Source organism: Macrotis lagotis, chromosome 5, assembly GCF_037893015.1.
Source record: "Macrotis lagotis isolate mMagLag1 chromosome 5, bilby.v1.9.chrom.fasta, whole genome shotgun sequence".
NCBI classification, from domain to species: Eukaryota; Metazoa; Chordata; class Mammalia; order Peramelemorphia; family Peramelidae; genus Macrotis; species Macrotis lagotis.
Genome location: NC_133662.1, coordinates 22,279,716 through 22,305,786, shown reverse-complemented (window position 1 = coordinate 22,305,786; position 26,071 = coordinate 22,279,716). Strand labels below are relative to the sequence as shown.

Genomic DNA, 26,071 nt, shown 5'->3' with positions numbered 1-26,071 from the left:
TGAGGCTAGATCCAGGACTGGCCCTCTGTGCATATGGCACCACCTGGTGGTCTCTTTTGCATGACAACTCATCAAATACATGAAGACTATCCAGCTATAATTTTTCTAAAATAAGGTTTTGGCTGAGCAATATAGTGGAACGAGCAGGTTTACCAACTTTTATGTGTGCATGGGTGAGTGAAAAATCTTACAATCCTTTGATCTCATCCCAGAACTTATTTTTGCTCATGGATATGTTGGCGTCCAGTCTTGTCTATTAGGCTATGGACCCATAGCACTGCAATTCTGGCCTTGAGATTTTCTTGGCAGATACTGGAGTGGTTGCATTTCTTTCTCTTGTGGATTAAGGCAGAAGTTAGGCAACTTGCCCAGTCCTATAGCTAGGAAGTATCTGAGGACAAATTTGAATTTGGGTCTTCCTGACTTCAAAACTAGATCTACTAGATCTCTTCTCAAGTAAGCCTGGTAAAGTGAGTGGATGCTTTTGCCTACTCTCTTTGCCCACACCCACATCCCTTCCTAAACTAAGCCTCATTAATCAATGGTCAGAGATGTTCTGTGGAGAGCTGGACCTAGGGGAAGTATGTTTTCCTCAAACTCTGCCAGTGTCTACTTCCTTCTCTTACTAAATGACTTTTAAGAAATTATAGTGCTTACTCAGATACTGTGCTAAGCACTTTAATTCAGGACACATGCCTTTGATGGGTCAACATAAGAAAAAAATTTCTGGCTAGCCCTTTTAATGATGGATCTCCTCAGACTCCAAGGCCATCCTTGAAGCCTTTGTTATTCATTCATTCATTTATAGGACCAGATTTGAACCCAGGCACTCCTGACTCCAGGGCTGGTGCTTTATCGACTACACCACCTAGCTGCCCCATGCCTTTGTAATTTAGCAGTCTTTCTCAGCGCCTGTAACCCTGCTGGCCCAGGCTCCCACAACACTGGGCCACTTTCTTGCCACGATGGCAATTCAAAGACCATAAAAGTAACACACACCCATGGAAAGCATATTGACATCTGCAAGGAGCTTGGGAATCTGGTGTGAAAATTCTCACTCAGGATGAATACAGTTTATGAATGAATACAGTTCAGTTTATGAGTTGATTTCATCTTGGACACCTGCTACCCTATGGGCACATATGCAGTAATCTGGCCCATCTTTTTACACTCTAGTATTCTCCCAGTGGTTATGTGGCACCCAATCATGGTGGCTTAAGTTGGTTGTAGTCTATTACTAATGATGTCTTATTCATGAGAAATGATGTGAAAGATTTCAAGAATGTACATGACTGGAAAAGATGTAGCCATCATAAAATAAGAGCAATACTTCTGGTGAATACCCTGAGATGACCCAGAAAAGATGGCAGAAATGCCCACATTACAGCCCTACAAGACCTTCTGAAGCACTTTTTATACAGAAGCCCTAGGCAGGCAAATGGGGAAAAAAGAGAGTAGAGTGGGCAAGAAGGGGAGAGTACTGAGAGTTGTATGGATGGACTTGGGAGGCATCTTCATAGACCAGACACACTGTCTGACCTGTTTCCTTTTCATTTTTATTTTAATGGAGAAAAAAAAGTGCAAAATCCCATTTTCCAGTGTCAGCTGTGCCCCTCCCCCCAACCCCCTCCCCAATTCCTTCCCCTCTACCTGGGAGACAGATAGGCTCCACTTCCCACCTGGGCCCCCTCTCCTCTCATGCAACCCCAAATGGGGTAGGTAAGGATAGAAGAGTCCCCAAAGCATAAGGGCCTGGTGGGGGGTTTGGGAACTGAAGGGTTGTAGGTCCCATTTTTCCACCCTGACCCCCCCCTTCCAAATTTCCAGTCAGTGACCCCTCATGGCTCATATTAACCCCATTCTGGCCACTGCTCTCAGTGGGGGGGAGGGAAGGGCCCCTGGTTTGGGGGAAGCTCCCCTTTTCCTGCCCCCTTCACTCTGCCCCGGGGCCAGCTCGGGGCAATTCTCCTCATTGGGCAGGGGAAGGAGGGCTCTCAGGGGGAGAGGCTGGCCTCCAAGGAGGGAGGCAGTGGGCAATATTCCCAAGGTTGAAATACCTTAATTAAAGCAGAGTGGGGGAAGGAAGAGGCTTTAAATCTAATAAATTATTAGCGTTTTTAGTGTCTGTGGGAGGTGGGGTTGGGGAGGAAGGGTTAGGAGCAGGGGTTGGGCCACCAGGGCCTCCCCCAACCCCTTACTGGTGGATTTCATTCTCTATAAGGCTCTCCACATAGGATTGGAAGTCTGTGTCTGAGAGCTCCTCCTGGGTTATCAGAACCTCCTCATCATGCTCCAAGGATAATGGAGGCTCCTCCTTCATACATCTGGAATTCACAGACGCCCCAGATATCCCAGACACCCCAGAGACTTCGGATGTCCTGGAGCCCCCAGACACGCCAGAACCACCAGAGTCCCCAGAATCCCTGTCCTCTTCTGAGTCCTGCAGCACCTGAGCGATGTACTTCTGTGGGGGAAGGACAAGAGGGAGATAAGGTGATGGGAGGCATGCAGGACTGGGAGCCAAGACTGGGTGGAGTCTGGCGGGCTATGCCATTATCTGGGGGGGGGGGGGGGGGGGAACGACCGGACTTCTGGAGTGACTTCAGAATCCAGCGACTAAAGATGAAGAACAGAGAAGCCTGGAGGGAGGAGACACTTGCCATGGTCAGGCACCCTGGAACTGAGCAGCAGAGTCAGCATCTGACTCAAATCAAACAACAAGTGTTAATAAACACGTTCCACAAGCTCGGTTAAGTGATGGGGACACCAAGAAACAGCAGCAGCAAAGCCACGCCTGGCCCTCAAAGAGCTCATGCTCTAGTCAGTACACTACAATACCTTTGATAACTCCTGTCATTTGTACATCTTTTTAAGGTTCCCAAAGTGTTTCCCTCAAAAACTTTGTGGTCCTTCCTGAGAGACAGGGTGACAGCATCTTTCCTCCCTTGACTTTTGGAGGGAGGAATATGGAAAAATGCCATCAATTTCCTATTACACTGACTTCCTCCTGGAATGCTGGGCAGTGTGTGTGAGGGGGGGAGGGGGGAGCAGGGCAGAGCCTGATGGGGGGTGGGAAGCAGGATACTCACTGCAGATTTGACGGTGGCACGACTGCCATTGATTCTGGAGTCAGTGACATCCCCTGTTTCGGTGTGATCAATCTGGGGGAAGGGTAAAGCTTCAATTGCCAACAATGTGGAGAACTACTGACCACCAGGACTTCATGGTCCCCCAAATCCCCACCCCTTTCTCCTTGAGTTGTAGTTGCTTAGTCCAACTTAGCCAAAGAGCATTTTCATTACCACCTGGCTTCACCAGCCACCCCGAAATTCTTTAGTAGCTTAACCTGTAGTCGGTAAGATGAATTTACTCTGATTTCCTCTCCCATCTTACCTTATAGTTGTGGGCACTGAAATATTTGAAGTATCCAAAGCAGAGGTGACAGAGAGAGATGACAATGGTGATGATCAGGACCACAAACGTAAACATGGAAGTGGGGGCCAAGAACCCTGTGGGATTTGGAGAAATGAACTGGGTTGGGGTGAAGAGGAATGGGGCTCCCCCAACTTATGTGTAAAGTTCCTCCAGGGATGTGTGTCCTCTCTCTCAAGGCTCTTTCTTCTTTCCTCATATTTCTCAATTTTTTCTTTCCAGTATTCCTTAATCTCTTCCTAGTGTTTTCCCCACCTTCTCAATCCCTTCCCATCCTACTTTCACACTGTTTAACCCCCCCCCCCCCACTCCGTTGTAGATCAGGAAAAACTGGATAAATTGAGCTTTTTTCCCCCCACTTTCCCACAGGGCCCCAGGCTTTTTCCTCTACCTTTTTTCTTTTTTAGTTTTTACAAGACAATGGGGTTAAGTGGCTTGCTCAAGGCCACACAGCTAGGTAATTACTAAGTGTCTGAGGTCGAATTTGAACTCAGGTACTCTTGACTCCAGGGCCAGTGTTTTATCCATTGTGCCACCTAGCCACCCCTCCTCTGAAAGGTCCATGGGTTTTACTTAGCTTCCTAACTTCAATGTCTGAAAACCTATCCCCCCCAATCTCTTAACTGAGTTGTCCCCCACTGAGTCACCCCATCTCTCCCCAGGTCTCCCTCACCAGCACGCAAGATAGAGAAGAAGAGGAGCCAGAAGAGACAGAGGATGGGTGCCGCTACCACCTGGGTCACAGCCCCAGCATGAATCTTCTTGTCCAGCTTGGCCGGCAGGTATGCATAGTATAGGTTGTATCTGTCCACCAGGTGCTTCAGCAGCATATACATGAGCCCTGGGGGGATAGTTAGACCAGTGCCCTGACCTCTGACCTTTAAACAACCCTCCCTCCCTCCCTCTTCCATTATGAACCACCACCTGTTAGTAGCAACCTATTGCTAACCCATTAGGGGTATAGCATAAACGGTAATGATTAATGGGTATTTGAAATTACTTCCTTTCTGCCTCCCTCTGACCTCTGAAATTCTATCATTTGGTCCACTGCTTTAGAGCATGGGCCTTAGCCTCAAGTCTGTAAACTTTTTGTTGCTATTGCTGAAATATTTAGAAAACCAACAAAATTAGTTTCCTCTATGACCGTACATTTAAAATTTTTGTACTTAAAAAGTATGACTGTGAAAATGGGTTTGTGGGTTTCATTAGATTACCAAAGGGGTTAAGATTACCAAAAATGGTTAAGAATCAAAAATTTGGAGACTTAGAATGCAAATGGTTCCTGAGTAGTCAGCCAACACCATAACTGGATCAGTAGTATGAATTAACTTATATGATCATTTCTTGGCTAAGCTCAACCAAGTTCCTTGAGGGGTTAGGAGTACTAAGAGAAGGGATAAGAAAGGAGAAGAATGATAAATTTTGAGGACAATGCCTAGAGAGAGAACGGAGCCTCCAGAAAGGGGATTGGGGTATGTTAAAAGAGAAGTGTGGCTGGAGTAGGCTAAAAGGTTAGGCCAACCAAGAGAAATCATTTTGCAGCTGGCTTTGTCCACAGGCCCCTGGGAAAGGAACTAAGTTGCAATCAGCATTGTTAAGGTATCTGAATAATAGCTCAAGGAAGCTAAGGGTGGAGACCCGCAGGTAGGGGGGATCCAATTATGGGCCAACTCTAGCCACTGAAGTCTGGCAGTTCGGAGCAGGGAAGTCTGTGCAAGCTGGATGAAGTGTGGAAGTGTGGAAATCCCCACACACTTTGTGATCCTACGGGACTCATCACAAGAATTATCTTCATACCTCGAGGAGTGTTTTGCCAATAAAGGTCTACATATCTATTCAAAGGATGATGAAAGCAGCATTAACGATTTCCCTGAAGGTCGTCTCTGAGGTGGCTGCCTCCCTGTCCATCCTTGCTGCTGGCTAGCCCATAGCCCTGGTGTCTCAGGGACAGCCCCTGGATGCTTCAGCTACAACACTGTGGCTCACCTTCCCACTAACCCCAAGGTTCCTCTCCGGGTCCTGAGGGTTCTTAATGTGCTTAGGTGTGCGTGTGTGGACACACTCGGGCATCAGTGTATGTTCACATGTTTCTGTGGAAGTGCCCATGTCCTTGGATGTGTGAGTGGCTCAGAGTCTGCCTCTAAGTCTTTCAGGCTGTCCTCCCTCCTCCCTTCCTTTTTGGTCTGGAGCCTGGGGTTGGGCTGTTCTCTCCCCTCCCTCCACAGGCAAGGTCCCAGACTGAGGCAGAGACCGGGTGGGAGGATCCAGGGGCTCTGTCCTTCCAGCCCAGGGCTCTGTCCACTCGGGGCCAGGCCTGACCTAGCCCTCATAGCCCAGCATAATGCTTCCCAGGTTGGGGAGTGGACCTGGCTAAGGAAGTCCCCCTCAGCAGGGCCCAAGTCCCGGCGCGGCGCTGCCTACCGAAGGGTACGATGATGGGGCAGGTGATGCTGTAGGTCATGACCACCGTGAAGACGCACATCATCCAGGCATAGGCCGCGCCAAACTGGAACTCGTAGGCCTGGTGCTGGGGGGGAGATGGGGCAGGGGGTGGGGAGTGGGTGGCTCAGAGATTTTTGGGGGACCCAAGAGGCGGGGGGGAAACAGGACAGGGATGGAGAGCTGAGGAGAGGCAGGTGGTAGAAGGAAAGCAGGGAAGGTGATGGAATAGGGTGAGGAAAGATGAATGGAGCAGGGAAAGAGGGAGGATTATGAAGGAAGTAAGTATGTAGGGGTCGGGGGGAAGGAATGATGAGTGAGGAAGCCATGGAGATTGAAGGGATATGAATGAAAAGGAAAAAGAAACTCTAGGAGAATGCATGAAGGAGGTGAGAGAGGATATTGAGGGGTGGGAGATGGGAAGACAGGGAGAGTAGTAAACAGGGAAGAGGGGCTGAAGGGCCAGAGGAGCTGGGTACTTGTGTGAGTGGTGGGGGGTGGGGGGGTGTTGTGTGAAGCAGTCAGAGGATGAAAGCAGAAGGAAAGACAGGCTACCTAGGTTCGTCTCCTTAGAAAAAGGATGGAGTATCCCCTTGTGGGGGGGGAAGCAGATGACTGCCAGTCCTATTCCCTTCTCCCACTCCCAACCTCAGCTGTTTCTGTCCTTCCCAGTGCCCTCCCAGAAGCCCCTCCTCTCCCCTCAACATCTCTTCCCACTGTTCTGCTCTCCCACAAGGTGCCCAGGACCAGTGCCTGAAGTCTGTACGGGGAAGCCCTCACCATACCCGCTTGACGTTGCGCCTTTCAGCGGCGGAGTGAGCGAGGAAGAGGCGGATCATGTATAAGAGCAGCCCTGGGATTCGCAGCAGGTCCATGGCATTGCCGATGAAAGCCGAGGCAATGACGTAGTTGACAAAGAAGGCGCCGTTGTCCGGCAGGAACACACACCTGTGGGCACCATTGGTGCTCCACTACCATGCCCGATGGTGAAGGGCACTATGAGGCTCAGCCCCCAATCCACACACTTGCTGGCCCTTTCTCTACCAGTCATCACCTCAGGGCACCACCCTGTTCCCTGTGTACTCTATGCCATGGGGGTCCTGTATACCCCAAGGAGACAGTGAGTAGTACAACTGTGGGATCTGATTGTTTGCTCCTCTGGCTCCGCATGAACGTAACCAATGGAAACATTCTACCAATAGAAACCACCAGATTGGTGCCCCCCCAAACCCCAGAGCAGAGACACCATTAAACTACATCTCCAGCAAAGAGATCCCCGCCCCCCATGTCCTAATGCATAACACCATTTACCCCACTATAAAACTCATTAGTGAACTTCTAGACATAGCAGAAAGTATGAACCCATAGAGAGACAGTGTATTCCCATGGACAAATTATACAAGAGTCCTCCCTGCAATGAACTCTACAGACATGCCAGAATAGGCTCCACTGAGCATGATCTAATAAACATCTTGCCCACTGAGAACACACCATGCTGGGCCTCAGAGTCCCTGTATGGTCCACAGCACAGAGAGTTCAGGGAGGAAATTCCCAGCTCAGTGGGGTGCTGGCCTCTCAGGATGAAATCACTGCAGTGGAGGTCCCCAGATAATCTAAAGAGTGTGATCTGAGAGACCACCAGACATATTCCTGATGTCCTACCCACAGAAACCATCTGAATGTGCTGGAGTTTGATCCTCCTGTACTTTCCCACCTTTTTACCTTTCTTCTATCCCTATCTTGCCTCAGCAACCTGGGGGACGTGCTCCCACAGACCCTCCCAGAACTTGAGCTCCCAGACTAACTAGCCCAGATTATCTCCTGCCCAGCAAGAAGATCGAAGAGGGTGGAGGGGCCTTTTAGAGTATGTGTTCCTATAGAGAGACACTTCAATGTGGCTCTTGTGGCTCCTTCCTTGATCCCAAGATAACCTATCCACAGAGATCACTAGAATATATGTTCTTAGCCACTCCAGAGCTTGTGACCAGGGACATCCTCAGAATGTATACCTGTTTGGGGCAATCTCAGCATTCCACTGCCTGCAGCCACCCATTTATCCCCCTTTTCCAGCAGTCTCCCTTACCATCCTGCGGTAGACATAGATGTCCATAAAGACTCCCGAAAAGTATGTCCCTAGACACCCCCAATGAGTAGCAGAGCCTGCCCTTATTGATACCACTCTCTGTCCCCATGGGAGGCTGTGATTGTCCCACTGTTCCCTCCACCTTCCTTGTCAACTAGATGTACCCCCCTCACTTCTGTGTGCCCCCCAAGTCACTCACTCAAACCGAATAGCCCCTTCAGCCAAGAACTTCTTGTCGAAGAGCCAGCGGAAAAAGAAATCCAAGCTGTAGGGAGGACGAGGGGGAGGATAGTGATGAGAGCACCTCAGAGTTCCTCCCTATTCCCTTTCTTTCACCAACTCCCAGGGATCAGCCCCCCTGTATTCACTCTTTCCCCTTTGGGGAGCATGTGCCTGGTCTCCATTTGCCTCCTCATCATGAAGAAGTACGAAGGGGCAACTGGGGAAAGGGATCTCCCCCCCACCCCCACTGTGCCCAGTGTCCTACCTGGTCAGGCCCAGAGAAGGCAGCAGCAGTACCATGAAGATCAGGAAGGTATAGCATTTGTGCATGGTGGTTCTGTTTTCTCCAGAGCTAAGGTAGGACAGAAGAGTCATTACCCTGGACACCATAATTACCAGTGCAGGACAGCATGACCCTGTCCCCCGCTCCCCTCTGCTTCTCTTCTCTTCAAAGGTCTGGAGACTGAGAGCTAGGAGGGATCTAGAAATCCTCTCCTCAGTTCCCAACTTCTTGAAGATGCTTCTGATGCCCTAGTTACTCTTTCCTCAAAGCACTTTTAATTTATCTATCTACTCAACTCCATCTGCTACCACTAATCTTCTGGAAGACATAGACTATTTTTTTGTTTTTTATCTTGGGCAAGCTCACTCATGGGCAGAAAAGTGAATAAAGTGAAAGGGGGGAAACAATTTGCTTAAGTTATCCCAGAGAAGTGAGACCTCTGGGCTCTGATCCAGGAGGGATGCTCCCAAGTCCCACAGCCTTATCTCCTGGGGAGCATATGGAGAAAGAGGCAGGGCTCACCGTGTCCAGTGACTCTCGAGAAAGGTAGAGTAGTACACGATGGTGGGCAGCAGGGCTGAGAAGCACCAGAGCAGCAAAGTGGGAAAGAACTGGGTGATGATAGGGTTCTGTGAGAAGGCAAAAGGAAGAGGGAGGCCACTGTGAGGCTTGGGTCTCATCCTGGCCTGCTCCACGGTCTGTCTTCTGTCAATCAAAGGTTAGTCTGGGTAGGAAGATTTAGAAATTTATTTATTTTTTTTAGGTTTTTGCAAGGCAAATGGGGTTAAGTGGCTTGCCCAAGACCACACAGACCTGACTCCATGGCCGGTGCTTTTATCCACTGTGCCACCTAGCTTTTGAAATTCTAATGAAAGATCCTAGAAGATCTTGTGCTAGTGTAAACTATATTCTATGGAATACTGATGGAAAAGAATGTTTGAGGCCACTTCATCCAGATTGTGTTCTTAAGTGACTTGCTCCAAGTCACACAGCTACTTAATGGCAGAGTTAGGATTAAAATCTGGGCCAGTCAATTCCCCAGTCCATTATACAAACATGCATATCTGTATATGTAGTTAGCTCCCAGGAGAATATCCATCAAGATAGGTGGGAGGCATATAAAGAAAGCCACTGGGGTGGCTAGGTGGCACAGTGGATAGAGCACTGGCTCTGGAGTCAGGAATACCTGAGTTCACATCTAGCCTCAGACACTTAATTACCTAGCTGTGTGTGTGTGGCCTTGGGCAAGACACTTAACCCCATTGCCTTGCAAAAAAAAAAAAGGCACTGGATAGAGGGTGTAGATAGCAAAAAGAATAAACTTTAATTGGGAGTTTTTCATTGTATGGGGATTATAGAAATATTGAAATAATCACAAGGTAGTAGGGCTAAGATGTTTTGGTGTAGTGGGGGGGGGGGGGGAAGAAACAGTTTAGAACTTATTATTTGTCCTTCTTGAAGAAGACCATGACATGGTGACAATTGGAAGGGTGGGAGTGATATGCTAAGTCACCAACCTCCCTTTCCCTTCCAGAGCCATCTGTGTCTGGTGGGTAGATATGAATTAGGGTGACTGAAGATGGTTGTAGATGAAATGGGAAACTATGGTCTTTTTGAGCTAAGGGCTTCCCCAGGTCTCAGTTTACATGGAGACAATATCCATCCAGTCAAAGTTGGGTAAGAGAGATGTGAACAAGAATGACCATTTTTCCTTAGTCCTCTCCAAAAAATTTAAATTGGGAGGGCAAGACTCTCAGGGTATCTTAGGCAGATAATAAAAAGAAATGAAGCAAAGATTTGCATAATCTTCTTGAAGGGAAGACCTGGATCAAGGGTCATCTCCAGTCATCCTGATCCATATCTAGCCAATAAATCCTAGGGCTCTAGAGGACAAAGTGAGGCTGGTGATTTTCCATAGTTCCCCCAGCCCCTCCTCTCCCCCCCCTTAATTCAATTTATTTACAAATCATGGCATCATCTCCCTGATGTCATGGTCTTTGAGAATGCAAGTCCAACAAACCCCATGAGATGTATGAGCAGTCTCATGACTGACAAGTTGGGCTACACAACTTTTCTTTTCCTTTCCTCTCTCCCTCCTTCCTTTACTTCTGGATCTCTGCTCAAGTCGGACATCTTAGGATTTGTAGACCCCAAATGACTCTGGCTCTGGTTGCCCTAATAAATGCCTGATCTTGAAAGTATGTGTAAATTTTTGAACTTTCAGAAAAGTTCACACACTTGATTAACTTGGAACGACATTTTATGATCTAGCTAAACAAGATTATAGGGTTTAGAAATGGAAAATATCTTATAGATCATTTAATGCAATGCTCTCATTTTAAAGGTGAAGAATCCAGGCCCAGATACTGTCTGAGGACGGGAGTAGAAGCAGCAAAGAGGAGCTAGTGTTGTGTACTAACTAGCTTCAATGTGTGCTGAGAACTGGAAAGGAAAGACGTAACATTAGGGGGAAGGGAACCTCACATTGAGGAATTCCACAGGCTTTGTGACGTTGAACTTGTCCATCGTGGTGATGATGATGGCAGGAGTGGTGAGGAAGAACAGGAGGATGAAGAGCACCACGTTAATAATCAGGCATCGAAGCCACCAGGTGAAGCCACGGATGGAGAGATTCTCCCTGCATATTCATGTGTGGATATGGAGGGGAAGAACATTATCTCCTGGTTCACTTTTTTAAGGACCACTCTCTCCCCCCTCTGCAGTCTGTCCTCTCAGTTTTCTTGCTCTTTTGTCCCACTTTCAATTGTAGGGGGTCTGACTTGGCAGACTCCAGATATCCTCTTCTCAGCACCCTCTTAGCTGCCTCTGATCCTACCTCTCTAGCAATCCACATACATGGACTCAGTCCTCTCCTCTTACCAGTAGATGTTCTGAGGGTCAGGGGCAAAAGAGACTGTCCAGTTGGTGATGTTCAGTGAATCACTGCAGGATGAGCTTCGGGGTTCCCCCTGACATGTACAGCCTTGCCAATTACATGCATTAAAATCCTTTAGGATGCTGTGGAGGAGTAAAGGTAAATAGAAAATATGATTTAGAAGTAGGGGGAGATGACATTGGAGTAGGAGGCCTTGGTCACTCAGAAAAAAGAAGGCACCACAGTTTGGGGAGAAGATGCTGCTGTTGGAGGAGATGAGAGAGTTGGAGGAATACTGGGAGAGAGGGCCTCAGAATGAATAGATTGGAATAGTATCTTTAGAAGAGGCACCTGGGAGCCAGAAGTTCTGGCAAAGTGACTCAGTGAGGGACAGGTGGTGGATTATAGGGAAGTTTGGGGGCAGGCTGTCCCCTTGAGCTTACAGGGCTGCAATGCTCTCATTGTGGAAGGTCACAAAGGCCATGCCCAGGGGCTTCTGATTCACTTTCTCCTGTTCCTGCTTATATTCTTCTTTCAATTTCTGCTCCAACTGTGTGTAGTACTGGATAGCTTCCACCTGTGGGAGGGGGAAGAGGGGTAAGGAGGTTATGGAAAAAAGAGGCACAGAGTTCTGGGGAAAAAAGATATAAGGTAGGGGGCGACTAGGTGGAGCAGTGGATAGAGCACTGGCCTTGGAGTCAGGAGTATCCGAGTTCAAATCCGGCCTCAAACACTTAATAATTACCTAGCTGTGGGCAAGCCACTTAACCACATTGCCTTGCAAAAACTAAAAAACCAAACAAAAAAAAAAGATAAGGTAGGCAGACAAACCAGAGAAAGATATGTGTTTTTGGTACAGAGTGGGGGAAGAGATGAACAACCTTGGGCAAAGAGGTCCCTTTCTGCAAGTATCATTACTTCTACTTTACAGATAATGGAACTGAGATTCAGAGATGTCAAGCCTTGCTGCCCAACTTCCTTCTTTTCCACCCCTGCCCCTCCCTACCTCTTCACAGCCTCGAACAGCACAGCAGCAGAGGTGCCCACAAGGTTTAGGGTTGATCATAGTTGGGACATTCTCTCTGGCCCGCAGGTTGCTGAAGTATATCCTCCCTCGTTCTGCTTCCTTCCTATGGGATCCAGGGGATAAGATCATTCATTAGTACTGTGGCAGGCTGAGGGCAGCATCCTGACTTTGTGCTCTATTACTTCCTATTCCTGGGGGTCTCTGTCCAGTCTTATATATGGGGAAGCTCAGTTGGCTCTGAAGGTCACTGGAGCACTTGTGAAGTCTTCCTCTCTCTATTTACCTGCCTCTGGGCCAGATTATACAGATAGATGGAGAGGAGAACATATATATTCTTTTTTAGAGCCCTCCAAGAAAGAAGATAATCACAATCTTAGTGTATCCTTTGACTCTCTACATTTCAACTCCCAAAGTCCTTCCTGAAGTCTAGCCTGAGTTCTTCAAGCAACCCCTGCAGTTTGTGTTCTCCTAAGAGGTTCTGCCCTCAGAATGGACAGGTAAATGGGGGCACCCCTTTTCCTATGGCATCCCTCAGAGAACCCCTTACCTTTGGTCTTCCAGGGACATCAGTTTGGCGACATTGTAGCAAGGCCGGGCTTCCAACACGGTGCAGTTGGGATACGCCTCCCTAAAACACAGTCCTGTATCACTTTCTGTGAGGGACATCGCCCTCCACCAATATACCCAACATGTCTCTCTGCCCCCTCCTTGCCATGCAGCCACACTCAGAGGTAGGAAGGGCAGGTGAGGCCCCAGTAGGTGCAGAAAGGACAGTAGGGTTGACTCACTCAAAGTGCTTCTTGATGTTTTCTGATTCTGCATACTTGGAGATGCCATTAATGAAGAGGGTGCGCTTCACCTGAGGGTAAAGAGAACATGGAGGAAGATGGTTCATTACACTAGTCCTTAGACTGCCCCCTTCATGCTGAATGGGAGGTAAAGAATATGGGCAGGGCCTGAAGTCACAAAAGGGCCCAGAGAAGAGCTCACGTGGTGGGATTAGTACTGCAGGAGACTGAAAACTAAAAGATATTAGGCAGTAGATCTAAATTGGAAATAGCATTGCCCATGTGTTTCTTATTTCACAAGAATGACACAAGGAAAGGGCACTTGTTGTATGAGGTGGAGGTAAGGAGAGAGCATAGGAAGGGGGGTAAGAAAAAAATAACATAGAAGAGGAGGATGCTTCAAAAGATGAAGGGGGAACATGGGAAAAGAGGATGAAGAATACAGGAAAGGGAAAGACAAAAAGGAAGATGCGTAAAGAGCAAGTAGAATAAGAGGTGAACAGAGGAGAGTTAAAGAATGAAAAAATGGGTGATGTAGATTTGAGGCCTAGGGAATGGGAGTTTAGTATGGTGATATAAGGATAGTTTAGTTTTCTTAAATTTCTGTTTACCATGTCGTCTTCTTTATAACGCATCTTGGAGGTATGTCTTCGCATGGTATACACAGTGAGTAGGAGGTATAGGAAGGCGAAAGAGGTGTGCAGCCATAGCAGGTTGTTACTACAGAAGAAATGGGGATAGCAGGTTGTTACTACAGAAGAAATGGGGATGTAAGGGATCTAGCTGGGATCACAAACCCTGTTCCCATACTACTAATCTCTAACCCAATGGATGCATTAAATATTTCACTTTGGGACCTGTACATTTCTGATTCAAGCCTTCTGGCTTCCCTCAAGTTTCAGCTCAATCCCCACCTTGTGCGGGAAGTCTTTCCAGGTCCCTTTTTATGGTTGTCTTCTAAGATTATCTCTGATTTTTCCTGTCTCTATCTTGTTCACATCTTGCCTCTACCATTAGACAGTGATTTCCTGTATTTTGACTTTTTTTTTGTATCTCTAGTGCCTATTTACAGTAGGCACTTAATAAATAAATGCTTGTTTCCTCCACATCTCCTAAGAGGCAGCCTAGTGGAGTCAGGAGTCCTGGAATGAGGAGCCAAAAGACTGGAGGCCTGACTACACCACTTCCAGCTGTGCAAGCTCAAACAAAAACCTTTTACTCACCTGCATCACATTCCTGTCTGTAAATTGGGGAAAACACTTGGACTCTGCCTTACAGGCCCCCTTTACTGCAGAGTCCAAAGCACCCACTGGGACATGCTCTGGGTCTATGCCCTTTCCTCTTCAGAGAGGCCTCCCCTGGCCAGGATTCTTCCACAGCCCTGGTCTAACACATACCCCACAGTCTCCACCCATTCCTGTTCTCAAACCTCTTCTCTTTATTGAGTAGCCCTTTTTCCATCTTCCTGTCACATCCTCCTCCCACCTGTGCCCTCCTTTTCTCTGCCCATGCTCCTTATGGTCTCATTTCTTTCCTTATCCCTACTTGGATCCCTCCTTACCCCCAAACCCCTACCCCAGGGCTGTAAAGTTCCCCCATCCTTACCTTGAGTCTAGGTTGGCAATGGTGGTTCTCCCAAAGCTGTAGGGGTTGTTTTCTTGGGGTAAAGGGAGAGAGAGAAGAGGGAGAGGAAGCTGTGAGCATCAGGAATCAGCCCAGCTCCTGTTGCCCGGTGCTCGGCACACAGTAAAAGTTTAACAAGTATTTTTTATCTGTTCATTCAAGTCACTCTCTTCCCCTTCTCCACCCCCCCCCTACTATTCAGAATATTCCTTGAGAAATTGATAGGAAGCACACCTTCCCCCTACTGACCAAGCAGGTTCCCTGAGAAGTTGACAGGAAGCACAATGCCCACGGAGAGAACACCTGCGACTGCAAGCAGCCCAATGATGTGCCGCTGGAACGTCAGGTAATGCACTGCATCAGCTCCACACTTGTCCAAGATCTCCTCATCCCTGAGGAGCAGGAGTGGAGAGGGAAGGGAAGCAGGGGATGGAGGACACAGAATCAGAACCACTGGAGGGGTAAGGGCAATGGCCATACCTATATTTTTCCAGACTAGCAAACACCACCCTTGAACTCCCCTTTCTCTTTAAAGAGATCCAAGATGGAAGGAAGGTTTAGGGTATTTGTGTGTAATGAAAAAGAGGAAGAGAGAAGGAAGAAAGAAAAGTGGGAATGGTAAAGGAAGGATAAGAAAAATGAGGAGGGAATGATGAGGGATGTCACCTCGAGTACCTATGTCTTTCTAATTCATCAACCCCCTCAACTCCCATGATCTATATTTTCTTCACTTAACCTTAACCAACCACAAGCATCAGATTTAGATTATTATACCACCTCTATATAATAACTTCCCAACCTTTCATCTCACTCTTACTAAAACTATCCTTTGTCCTCATTGAGTCCTCCAGTCCTGTTCAAGGAGCTTTGTCCTGGCCTCACTTTTCTCTCTTCAGTCATGATCCTACTATTGACCATTTCAGCTACACACTCTTCGACTTGTCTCCTTGTTCTATCATTGTTTACATCTTGCCAAACAGCAAAATGGAGTTACCTTCACCCTAGGGGCATTCTCTGTGTTTTTTGTCTGTCCTGCTACAAGAATCCCCTGGGCTCTCACTACTGTATGGTAATTCTTTCTTACTTAATTACATTGCCTGTAGTGGTTGTGCCAAGCAAGTGCTTCTCTCTCCAAGCTTCAGATCATTCCTAACCTCTTCTCTCCCTTCCTTCCTCTTAGTGGAGGGCCTTGTAGGAGTACTTAACTGAGAAAATTAAGGCCATCTCTCACTTATTTTCTCTGTACACCATTCCTTTTTCTTCTGTTCCTTGGTTTAATTTCCTGTGGTGCTTTGGTCAAACCCTCTAATTGTACCCTGGTTCACCTGCCCTTAAAAAAAAATCATCTCTAATTTCTCTCATTTCAAGGTCTCTGCCAAATGCTAGGAATCATCTACCCTGGCTGCTTCTTACATATTCCTTCATTCTTTAGTTTCCATGACACTGCTTCCTTCTGGCTCTCCTATGTCTGAGTCCTCCTCAGTATTTGCTAAATGAATGAGAACTTTGCTGGATCATCTCTATCTCTATGTGCTACCCACTACCCTACCACTGGGTTCTTTTTCCTTCTTTTTTTAAATTCATTTTTACCCTTGGGAATCTCATCAGTTTTTTTTAAGGTTTTTGCAAGGCAAACGGAGTTAAGTGGCTTGCCCAAGGCCACACAACTAGGTAATTAAGTGTCTGAGATCAGATTTGAACCCAGGTACTCTTGACTCCAGGGCCGGTGCTTTATCCACTACAACACCTAGCCGCCCCATCAGTTTTCTTGAGTACAATTATCACCTGTATCTAGGTGGTTCCCTCCAAAATATATGCAAATGACTCCCAAATCCCAACTGCAATTTCTCTTGGAATCTAATTCCAAAATGCCAACTACCTGGTGTAAATTTCCACTTGAAAATATCACTGGAACCTCAAATTCAAGATCCAAAATGGACCTCATTATCCTCACACCATTTCATTGCTTCACGTAGGTCAACTCCCTTATTTCTGTTACGGTACCATCTCCTTCTATCACCCAGATTTATAGTCAATCAGTTGCAAAAAGTTTTGTTGATTCTGTTTTTCCTTCAATGTGAGTTCAGGCATCTCCTCCCCTATGAAGTCTTCTCTGACCCTTCTAGCCAAAAGTGCTTTTCTTACTCTCATTTTCCTAGAGTATATCAATTGATTGCTTTCTATTATGGTACTATCACTTGTGTGAGCTTTTGGCTGGGAGCGTCAACTTTGTATAACCACTTGCTTAGCTTGAACAAAACAGATGAGGAAAGAAGTGGGGGGGGGGGGGGAGGAAGGAGAGTGGGAAGACAGTAGAGGCATGAAAGGGAAAAGGAGAGGAATCAAGAGGGAAGGAGGAAGCGGTAATGGAGAGTGAAGGAGAAAATAATTTAAATACAAATGGGAAAAGGAAAAAAGCTACCTTGGAGCTTCAGAAAGGCTGAGTTGTTTTTTTTTTAGGTTTTTGCAAGGCAAATGGGGTTAAGTGGCTTGCCCAAGGTCACACAGCTAGGTATTAAGCATTAGATTTGAACCCAGGTACTCCTGATTCCAGGGCTGGTGCTCTATCCACTGCGGCACCTAGCCACCCCACAAAATAAGACTCAATGAAAATTTCCTTTTTTCCTTCTTTCCACCCCACAAGGCTGAGTTCTGATAAGGGGTTTGGCCTGGGGGATTCATTGGGGAGCCAGTTAACCTCAAGAAGACAATGAATGCTGCCTGACTGCTTGCTATTTTTCCATATCCTTGACTCTGCCAATTGAGCTCATCTGTCTTCTTGAAGCACTCTCCTGTCAGTTGAGTAATTGCTCATGCCAGCTGATTGCTTCTTTCTTCCAGTTGAAGGTTTCCTCCTGCCAGCTAAAACAAGCTATGCTGGCTATTATGCCAGCATAAATCTTGCCCCCTCCTCTTGAGTAGCTGCTCCTCCCTATTGGCTAGCAACTCCTGCAGCTGGGTACTGACTCCTCCTGACTATGCGTTGGCTTCTGCCGGGAGGACAGTGTTTCCTGCCTGCACAGGCGTTCCTGCCAGCCGGGTAGTAGGTCTTCCCTGCTGTGCATTGGCTCATGCCAGTTGGACAGTAGCTCCTCCCTGTTGGGAAGCAGGTACTGCCTGCTGAGCAGCTTCTCTGTGTTTCTGGGTAGCTGCTCCTGCCTGCTGGGCACTTGCTCTTGGCTGCTGGGCACCTGCTCCTGCCTGCTGATAAATAAGGAACTGTTCTATTTAATTGCACTGCCACTTTAGGTGATAGACCTAATGACAGGATGAGCCTCTGATATTGGGTGGTAGGAGAGAAATAGAAATAAGGGTAATTCCTTTCCTAGGAAAGTTCTAGAAGTTCTAGGAAAAATCAGGTTAGAGGCTCAAAGGCTCTAGTTTTAAAACTTTGGACATTGGCTAAGGTCTGTGATATGAGGGTTTGGGAGCTTGAAGCCCCATTATACTTACTTTATCCTGAAGATTGCTGTCAGCCAGGAGCAGAAACCCTGTTTTGGGGTAGGGCAAGAACAGAACAAAAAATATGTCACTTGGAGTTGGTTTCTCACCAACCTAGAAAGCAACATTGCTCTTCCCCTGACCTTTTAGCTCCTTCCCTCCTGTACCTTATTCCATCTACTCTTACTAAGGCACTTCAGTTGACTGTTCATTATTTTGGGACGAGTTTCCATTCTGGATACTATCTAGTCCCTTCCTTCTGACTTCACATTTCCTAGTTTTGTTCCTCTAAGCAAAAAGGGCTATGGGTTAAGTCTCAAGATCCTCTTTGATCTCAAGATCTGTTTTCTGGAAAGGCTTGACATAGGAATGGTTGAACTAAGATATGAAATTTAGTTTTAATACCCGCATTATATCTATGCCCGTCTCCCTTCAATTATCCAGAATACCTTTCTAAAGCTAATAGCCTCCTCACTTTCACCCCCTGCCCTTTGGTTCATCTTCCATTGAGACCTTGCTTGATTATTCCTCCATGCATCATCATTCTCTTCTTCACTAGGTTCAATCCCTGATGCCTACAAACATACTGAAGAGCTTCCCTGGACAAAAAACAAAAAAACAAAAACCCAAATCCCAAACAAACAACCCAAACATTACCTTAATTCTGTTTCACTTATGAACCTCCCTTCATCACTGCTGAGTCACAAGAAGTGATCTCCACTTGGAATCCACAATTCCTCTTTTATAATCTGGCTTCTGTTATCAATACTGCATTGAAACTTCTATCTCCAAGGTCACTAGCCTTTCATTTCACATTCTCCTTATCTTTCTACTATATGTGACACTGTTGAACATCCTTTCCTTCTGGATATTCTCTCCTCCAGTTCTTGAATCTGTTAGATTCTTCTGTCTACTACCTTATTCTTTTAAGGCCTGGTCCTCTTTTCTCTCTACCTTTTTCTCTTAGCCATCCTATATAATCCCATAACTTCTCTATTTTGATGATCCACTAATCTATAAAATGAAATCTCACTATATCTGAATATTCAAGAGCCTTAAATCTTTTCAAAACTGAGCTTACCATATTTCCTCCCAAACTTGTTCTTCCTTTCAACTGAATCCTAGTACTTTATCCACTACCCAGGCTCAAAATAAGGTCTTTTAAAATTCCATCCTCTTCAATATCTTATCACTACATCCAATCAATTCTACCTTAGCATTAGCATTTCTATCTTCCTCTTTCTTATTTCCATTTCCACAATCTTAGTGAAGAACCTCATGATCACTTGACTGGTTCATTCCATGAAGATTCCTAATGAAATCTCGCACTGTCAGTTTTCCCTCACCTATACTGCATCCTACACACCAAATTTTCTAAAGAACAGCTCTGGCTACATCACTCCTATGTTTAAAAATGTTTTCCTACTGGGTACTGAATATAATCTAACTTCTCCAGAGGACTGACCTGAACAGGCTGGCACCAACTCATCTTTCCAGTCTTCACCTAATCTATGCTCTGCTCAAATTAGTCTCCCTGATGTTTCCTGAGTTCATTTCACTCCCTATGCCTCAAAGTCCCCAGGCATTCTTAGCTATCCTTTAAGACCCAATTAAAATGTCATGTCCCCCAAAGTCTTTCTCCTCTCCACCTGCAAAGGCACCTCCAATGACATGACTGCTTGTACTTTTCAAACTGCTGTACTTGACCATTTATCATATGAGTATATGTGAACCAGAACTCTGTAAGATAGCCCCAATCTATTGAACAGGTACCACATCTTATTTCAACTTGCTGTTGACTCGATACCTAACTCAGAGCTTTTCTTGTGTGCTTAGGGATTGAAGTGCTCAAAGTTAAAATTCTGATGTAAGTGATGTCTCAGATGTCTGGAAAAAAAATGTACATCTGAGTGGGTTTAGGTCCCACAATGAATGGTAAGAGGGAATAATTTAGAGGAAAGAGAAGAGTCTATTGGGAGTCTAGATTAAATGTCTAGTTTTCTTTCATAGAGGAGAGTAGGTCTTGGGATCCTTGGGGCTGACATTGCTGCAAAGAGCAGATGTCCTATTAGTTAAGAGGCAGTTTTTAGCTAGTATTGAGAATTTTTTGAGCTGTTATTGAGAATCTCCTTTCGAATAACATGAGTTATGTGTGTTACACTCCTACCTATTTTCATGGTAGAACAGTGGGACGATGGGTCTAAGAATAGAAACTTTTTACCATTAGATGGATACTGACCTCAACTCCTTAGCACTTCTGGCTAGGGCAATGATATTCAAATGCCTCAACTTAACCTTTTGTGTGTGTGTTATTTACTCCTTTTTCATACACAAGGAGTCCCAGGGTTTGTGACCTACATATACTTGTCTTGAGAACCAATCACTTTGTTGCTGCTCCCCTTCTTGCTGGTACCAGAGTCAATTGGATCTCTGGAGTTTTTGCCTACACATTCCTCTTCTCTCCTCTGCCACCCCTACAACTAATCTTCAAGTCTTGGGAAGGTTGGTGATTAGGGAGGCAAAGTAACACAATCAGGAAAAAAAAACTGGATTGGGGTTCAGAGGTCCCGAGTTCAAATTCCAAATTAGTTACTAACTGAAACACTGGCCAAGTTGCAGTCCCTAGACTTAAACTCCTCTTTTGTAGAACTGGGATAGGTGGGGTGGGAAGAAAGGTGGGTAGATTAAATAATGTATTAGATCCCTTCTGACTCTGGAGCCTCTAAGCTGGTTTAGATGAATGCATTAAAGAAATTTTTATTTTGTGAAGAGGGGAGATCCTGAGATAGAGTCAGTCTGGTATTTTATTTGAGAAAATAAATTTCTCTAAGCTAGGTAGAACCTAGACTGGGAAGGGAAGCAGGACAATATAAGACCAGTAAGATGGATTGATGTCAGGCTATGAAGGTATTTAATGCAAACCCGAGTTTAGATTTTATTCAATAGATCAGATAGGGCCAATCTTAGGTATACTTCAAGTTATATAGTACTATTCCGTCCCGAAACACTATATTAAGACACTAAATGGGAATACAAAGTAGAAGCACAAATGTTCATCACTCAAAAAGTTTGTAATGTAACAAGGGAGTTAAGACAAATATAAATAAGTTGGAATACTATTAAAATATAAACATATAAGAGAGGCCTAAAATTCTAGAAGAGATTTGAAGAAGAGTACTTCTGACCAACTAGTCCCAGGAAGAAAATGATAGTTAAGGTACAGCTGCTCACAGAAGGTAAGTAAATAAAGGAACTAGGAAAATTAAACCATGCTCTCTGTGTGGTGGGTAAACAACTTCATAATTTTTAGAGACTCTGAAAAACTCATATTCACTCCCTAAAGTGTTGTATGGTCATCTGTGGGATGGGAGAGAAGGAGAAAAGCTGGGAGATTATATTCTAGCTCCAATTTTCCCTGCAGCTTTTCTCTATATGAGTCTTTACTCTAGGAGTTTATCCAATACTGTGCTTATGATAGTTTGCTTCTCTTGTCATATGCTTAATCTGTTACATTGGTTGGATTTTATATTATTTAATAAGTAGCAATTATTGTTTTGTCAGTCCCTAGGATCAGTCTCCTTAGTGAAACTGGGATGGGTGGGGTGAGAAAGGAGGGGGCTGGCTATATCAAGATGATCTCTTAGATCCCTTCTGACTTAAATTGGAAGCTGACGGATACTGTGAATAGATGGATAATTTGAGGATCTGGAATTACTAGATTTCTCTTCCACTCCCTCCCCACCACTATTTCCCTTGAGATTCTTGTCCTTTTGCTCCTCTAGATGGATTGTTATTATTTTTGAAGCTCCAACTTTTGGTGGTCTGAATGGCATGATACTGAGAAAGCAAATTAAATAATAATGTTATTTTTATTATATTGACATGATGTAATTATAAGCAACTGATAGTTCTCCAATTATTTCGGTGTCTGTATTTTTTTTTTCAGGTTTTTTTTTGCAAGGCAAACGGGGTTAAGTGGCTTGCCCACAGCTAGGTAACTATTAAGTGTCTGAGACCGGATTTGAACCCAGGTTACTCCTGACTCCAGGGCCGGTGCTTTATCCACTATGTCAACTAGCTGCCCTGGTGTCTGTATTTCTATAAAAAAGCCATTTGTAGTTTATGGCAATACCACTCTAATTAACATCCCTCACTTTGGTATTCCCATTGTCATCACCCTAGAGCAGTTTTATTATTACCTATATAAAGGAATGTGAATAATACCTTTCTAACAGGTCTTCCCCACTTCTATCAAAATTTTACATAATTACCTTTGTTTTCTATTTTCTTATTTTCTATATGCAGAGCATGCCATTCATGCCATTCTTCTGCTCAAAAATATTCAGTGGTTCCCTATTGCCTTTCCAAGTAAAATTCAGGCTTCTTTTTTCTGTCTGGTTATTTAAGGCCTTCCATAATCTGTCATCAGTCTTCTTAAATATTAATGTCCTTTATGTGTTCTATGCTCCAGTCAAACTGGTCTTCCTTATCTCCTAAATATGCTCAATGTTCTACTTCTTTCTTTTTGCCTTCTGAATCCCCTTATCCTTCAGTCTAAATCAAAAGTTACTTCCTCCATAAAACCTTCTTTGGGCCCATGACAACCTCCGCTGCACTTTATTCTGCAACTTGAATGCATGTAGCATGTATATGTATTATAATAATTCATATTCGTGTTTTAGCTCCCTATTAGACAGTATGCTCCATGAAGGGAAACAACTAGGTGGCACAGGTTAGAGAGCTGGACTTTGAGTCAGGAAGAAGACTTTAATTACTACCATAGACATTTACTAGTAGAGTAATCCTAGGTAATTCATTTAATCTCTCATCTATAAAATGGATATAATAATAGTACCTGTCTCCCAAGGTTGTTATGAAGATCAAATGAGATAACATATTTTGTTTGTTCTCAGCAAAGATATTGGAGTTGCCATTTCCGGAATATTAAGTGATTTGTTCAGGGTCACAAAGCCAGTGAGTGTCTGAGGGCAAGTTTAAACTTGGGTCTTTCACAGCTCTATCCATTGAGTCATCCGGTTGCCTCCAAATCACTTTACAAATTTAATAGTGCTATGTAAATATTAGCTATTATTGTTATTGTTATGTGGGGAGGAAACATTTTATTTAAATGTACTATCTCCTCTAATGCTAAGCATTATGATATGCACAGAGCAAAAAGTTTGTGGAATCAATGAATACATGTCCAAAATGGAATCATCTTTTTCATAAAAATCTGTCCTTTCCATAAGTTCATTATGCTTACTACTATATTGTGTTCAAAGTCATAGATAACAAATCAATATCAATATTTGATATTCATGTACCTAATAATATAACGTCTAAACAAATAAAGAAAAGTATATTCAAACTGAAGGGAGGAATAGATAGCAAAATTAAAATGTTAATTAGGGATATCTTGATGTATCCCCCTTTGACCATTTAATTTGGTTAGATCAACTCTAACTAAAAGATAAAACAAAAAAGAAGTTAAACAAATGACTAGAACTTTAGAGAAATTGGAAGTGACAGATCTCTGGCAATTACTGAAAGGTAATAGAAAGGAATTTGCATACTGATAAGTTGTACATGATACCTTCACAAAAACTGACTATGAATGGAACATACAGACCTTACTAAAAAAATGCAGAAAACAAAATATTTGACATATTATCTAATGTTCATAAAGCAATAAAATTATAATGAATGAGGAAGACTTAATGAATTTAAAAGCAAGGAGAGACTAAACATAATTCTAAGGTACTGATGGCTCAAAAACATTACAAAAACAATAGAAAACTTCACTAAAGTATTAAAATGAGTCGTTATACCAAAATTTATGGGAAACAGCCAAAGCCATTCTGAGAGGAAAATGTATAATTCTAAAGATTTTCATGAACATAACAAAGAACAAATCATTGAATTGGGCATGCAATTTAAAAAATAAACGAGAACTCACCAAGTAAGAAAATAGAAATTTTAAAACTTAAAGGAGATGAAAAATTGAAAGAAAAAAGGCTACTGAACTGATAAATCTAGGAGCTGGTTTAAAAAAAATTAAAAGCTAGCATTAACATGATTTTTTTTTTTTTTTTTTTTTTTTTAGTTTTTGCAAGGCAATGTTAAGTAGCTTGCCCAAGACCACACAGCTAGGTAATTATTAAGTGTCTGAGGCCCGGATTTGAACTCAGGTACTCCTGACTCCAGGGCCGGTGCTCTATCCACTGCACCACCTAGCCCCCCCCCCCCCCCCCCCCCCCCCCCGACAAATGAATTCTCAAAGGGAAAAAACAAAGATCAGGACCAGATAGATTCACAAGTAAATTCTTTAAAACATTCAAAAAAACAATAATTCTTAACTCAAGTGCTTACAATAATATGAAAGAGTACCCTTTCAATCTCTTTCTATGATAAATATGGTTTTGCTACCTACATCAGCAACAAAGTAGGAAACTATAGACCATTATATATATATATATATATAGATCAATTGATTGTCACAAAATTTTTTTAAAATAAAAGTTAGCAAATAGGCTACAACATCACATTAGAAAGAATACACATTATCACAAGCCTGGATCTATATCAGGACTGTAATTTTGGTTCAATATAAGGAAAATCATAAATATGACAACCCATGCTATTATAAATAATTTTAAAAAAATTATCAGTAGACGCTGAAAAGGCTTTTGACAAAGTTCAACCTTATTTCTATGAAAAATTCTAGAAATCATAGGAATAAATGAACCTTTCCTTAATATAGTAGTTTTTCTCCTAAATCCAAATTAAATGTAAAGGAGGAAAGTCAGAGACTTTTCCAATGTGATGAGAATTTATAAAGCAAGGACACTCATTTTTAACACTATTTAATATAATGTTAGATATGCTAGCTATCAGAGGTAGGGCTAGGTGGTGCAGTAGATAGAGCACTGGCCCAGGAGTCAGGAGTACCTGAGTTTAAATCTGGCCCCAGACACTTAATAATTACCTGGCTGTGTGGTCTTGGGCAAGCCACTTAACCCCATTTGCCCTGCAAAAGCCTAAAAAATGCTAGCAAGAAGAAGACAAGAAAAAAATTGAGAGAATAAGCAAAGGCAAAAATTATCTCTTTTTGCAGATATGATGGTGCATCACTAGATTCAATTAAAAATTAACTGAAATAACTTTAGAAAAATTGCAGAAGTTAAGATAAATTATGTCAATCATAGGCCTTCCCATATATTATCAACAAAATTCAAGCAAGAAAAGTTGGAAAGAGAAATTCATTTATAATTACTGAGATTGAGAGGGTATCTCTTCAGATTCATTAAGAGAATACATGAATTTAACCAAAAAACACTCTTTGCAGAAATAAACACAGACCCAAATAAAGAGATTAAATATATAGGTAAGACAAACTAAAATAATAGAATGACAACATAGTCTAAATTAATTTATTCAGTGCTGTGTGAAACTTCCAAAAGAGTTAAAATTTTAGAGCTAAAAACAAAAAAGGAAATTCACACTGAAAACTTAAGATCAAGAATCTCACGGGTGATACTGAAAAAAAAAACCATAACAGAAGGAAAGGTCTATCAGTAATGGAACTCAAACTCTACAAAGGAATAATAACTGTAATGATTTGGAATTAGTTTAAAAAAAAGTTTGATTAGGTACAGATAAAATATAAAGATGGAAACACAGTAGCACAGTGTTCAATAAATCCAAAGACCTTAGTTACTAGGGGAAAGATGCTGTTTGACAAAAAATGTTGGGAAGAAATCTTCACATTAAGTAAGTTCCAAATTGATATATGACCTTGATATAAAAGGTCACATTATAAACAAATTAAAAAAGCAAGGAATAATTACCTCTTAGATCT

At 43.8% G+C, this 26,071-nt stretch overlaps 1 protein-coding gene across 1 annotated transcript in view; it reads right to left on the bottom strand.

The window, feature by feature from the left end:
• Window positions 1–1,636: 1,636 nt before the first annotated feature.
• TMEM63B (transmembrane protein 63B) overlaps window positions 1,637–26,071 on the bottom strand; it is a 38,150-nt gene continuing 13,715 nt past the window's right edge. The window contains exons 6-24 of the mRNA XM_074237060.1: window positions 18,226–18,263; window positions 15,022–15,164; window positions 14,755–14,806; window positions 13,761–13,869; window positions 13,150–13,220; window positions 12,909–12,989; window positions 12,341–12,464; window positions 11,778–11,911; window positions 11,340–11,477; window positions 10,944–11,097; window positions 8,982–9,088; window positions 8,442–8,528; window positions 8,154–8,219; window positions 6,657–6,819; window positions 5,854–5,959; window positions 4,106–4,273; window positions 3,394–3,509; window positions 3,090–3,161; window positions 1,637–2,464 (exon numbers count right to left, since the gene is read on the bottom strand). Of these exons, the coding sequence (XP_074093161.1) occupies window positions 2,195–2,464; window positions 3,090–3,161; window positions 3,394–3,509; window positions 4,106–4,273; window positions 5,854–5,959; window positions 6,657–6,819; window positions 8,154–8,219; window positions 8,442–8,528; window positions 8,982–9,088; window positions 10,944–11,097; window positions 11,340–11,477; window positions 11,778–11,911; window positions 12,341–12,464; window positions 12,909–12,989; window positions 13,150–13,220; window positions 13,761–13,869; window positions 14,755–14,806; window positions 15,022–15,164; window positions 18,226–18,263 (2,199 nt within the window). The 3' untranslated portion in view covers window positions 1,637–2,194. The remainder of the gene's footprint in view (window positions 2,465–3,089; window positions 3,162–3,393; window positions 3,510–4,105; window positions 4,274–5,853; window positions 5,960–6,656; window positions 6,820–8,153; window positions 8,220–8,441; window positions 8,529–8,981; window positions 9,089–10,943; window positions 11,098–11,339; window positions 11,478–11,777; window positions 11,912–12,340; window positions 12,465–12,908; window positions 12,990–13,149; window positions 13,221–13,760; window positions 13,870–14,754; window positions 14,807–15,021; window positions 15,165–18,225; window positions 18,264–26,071) is intronic.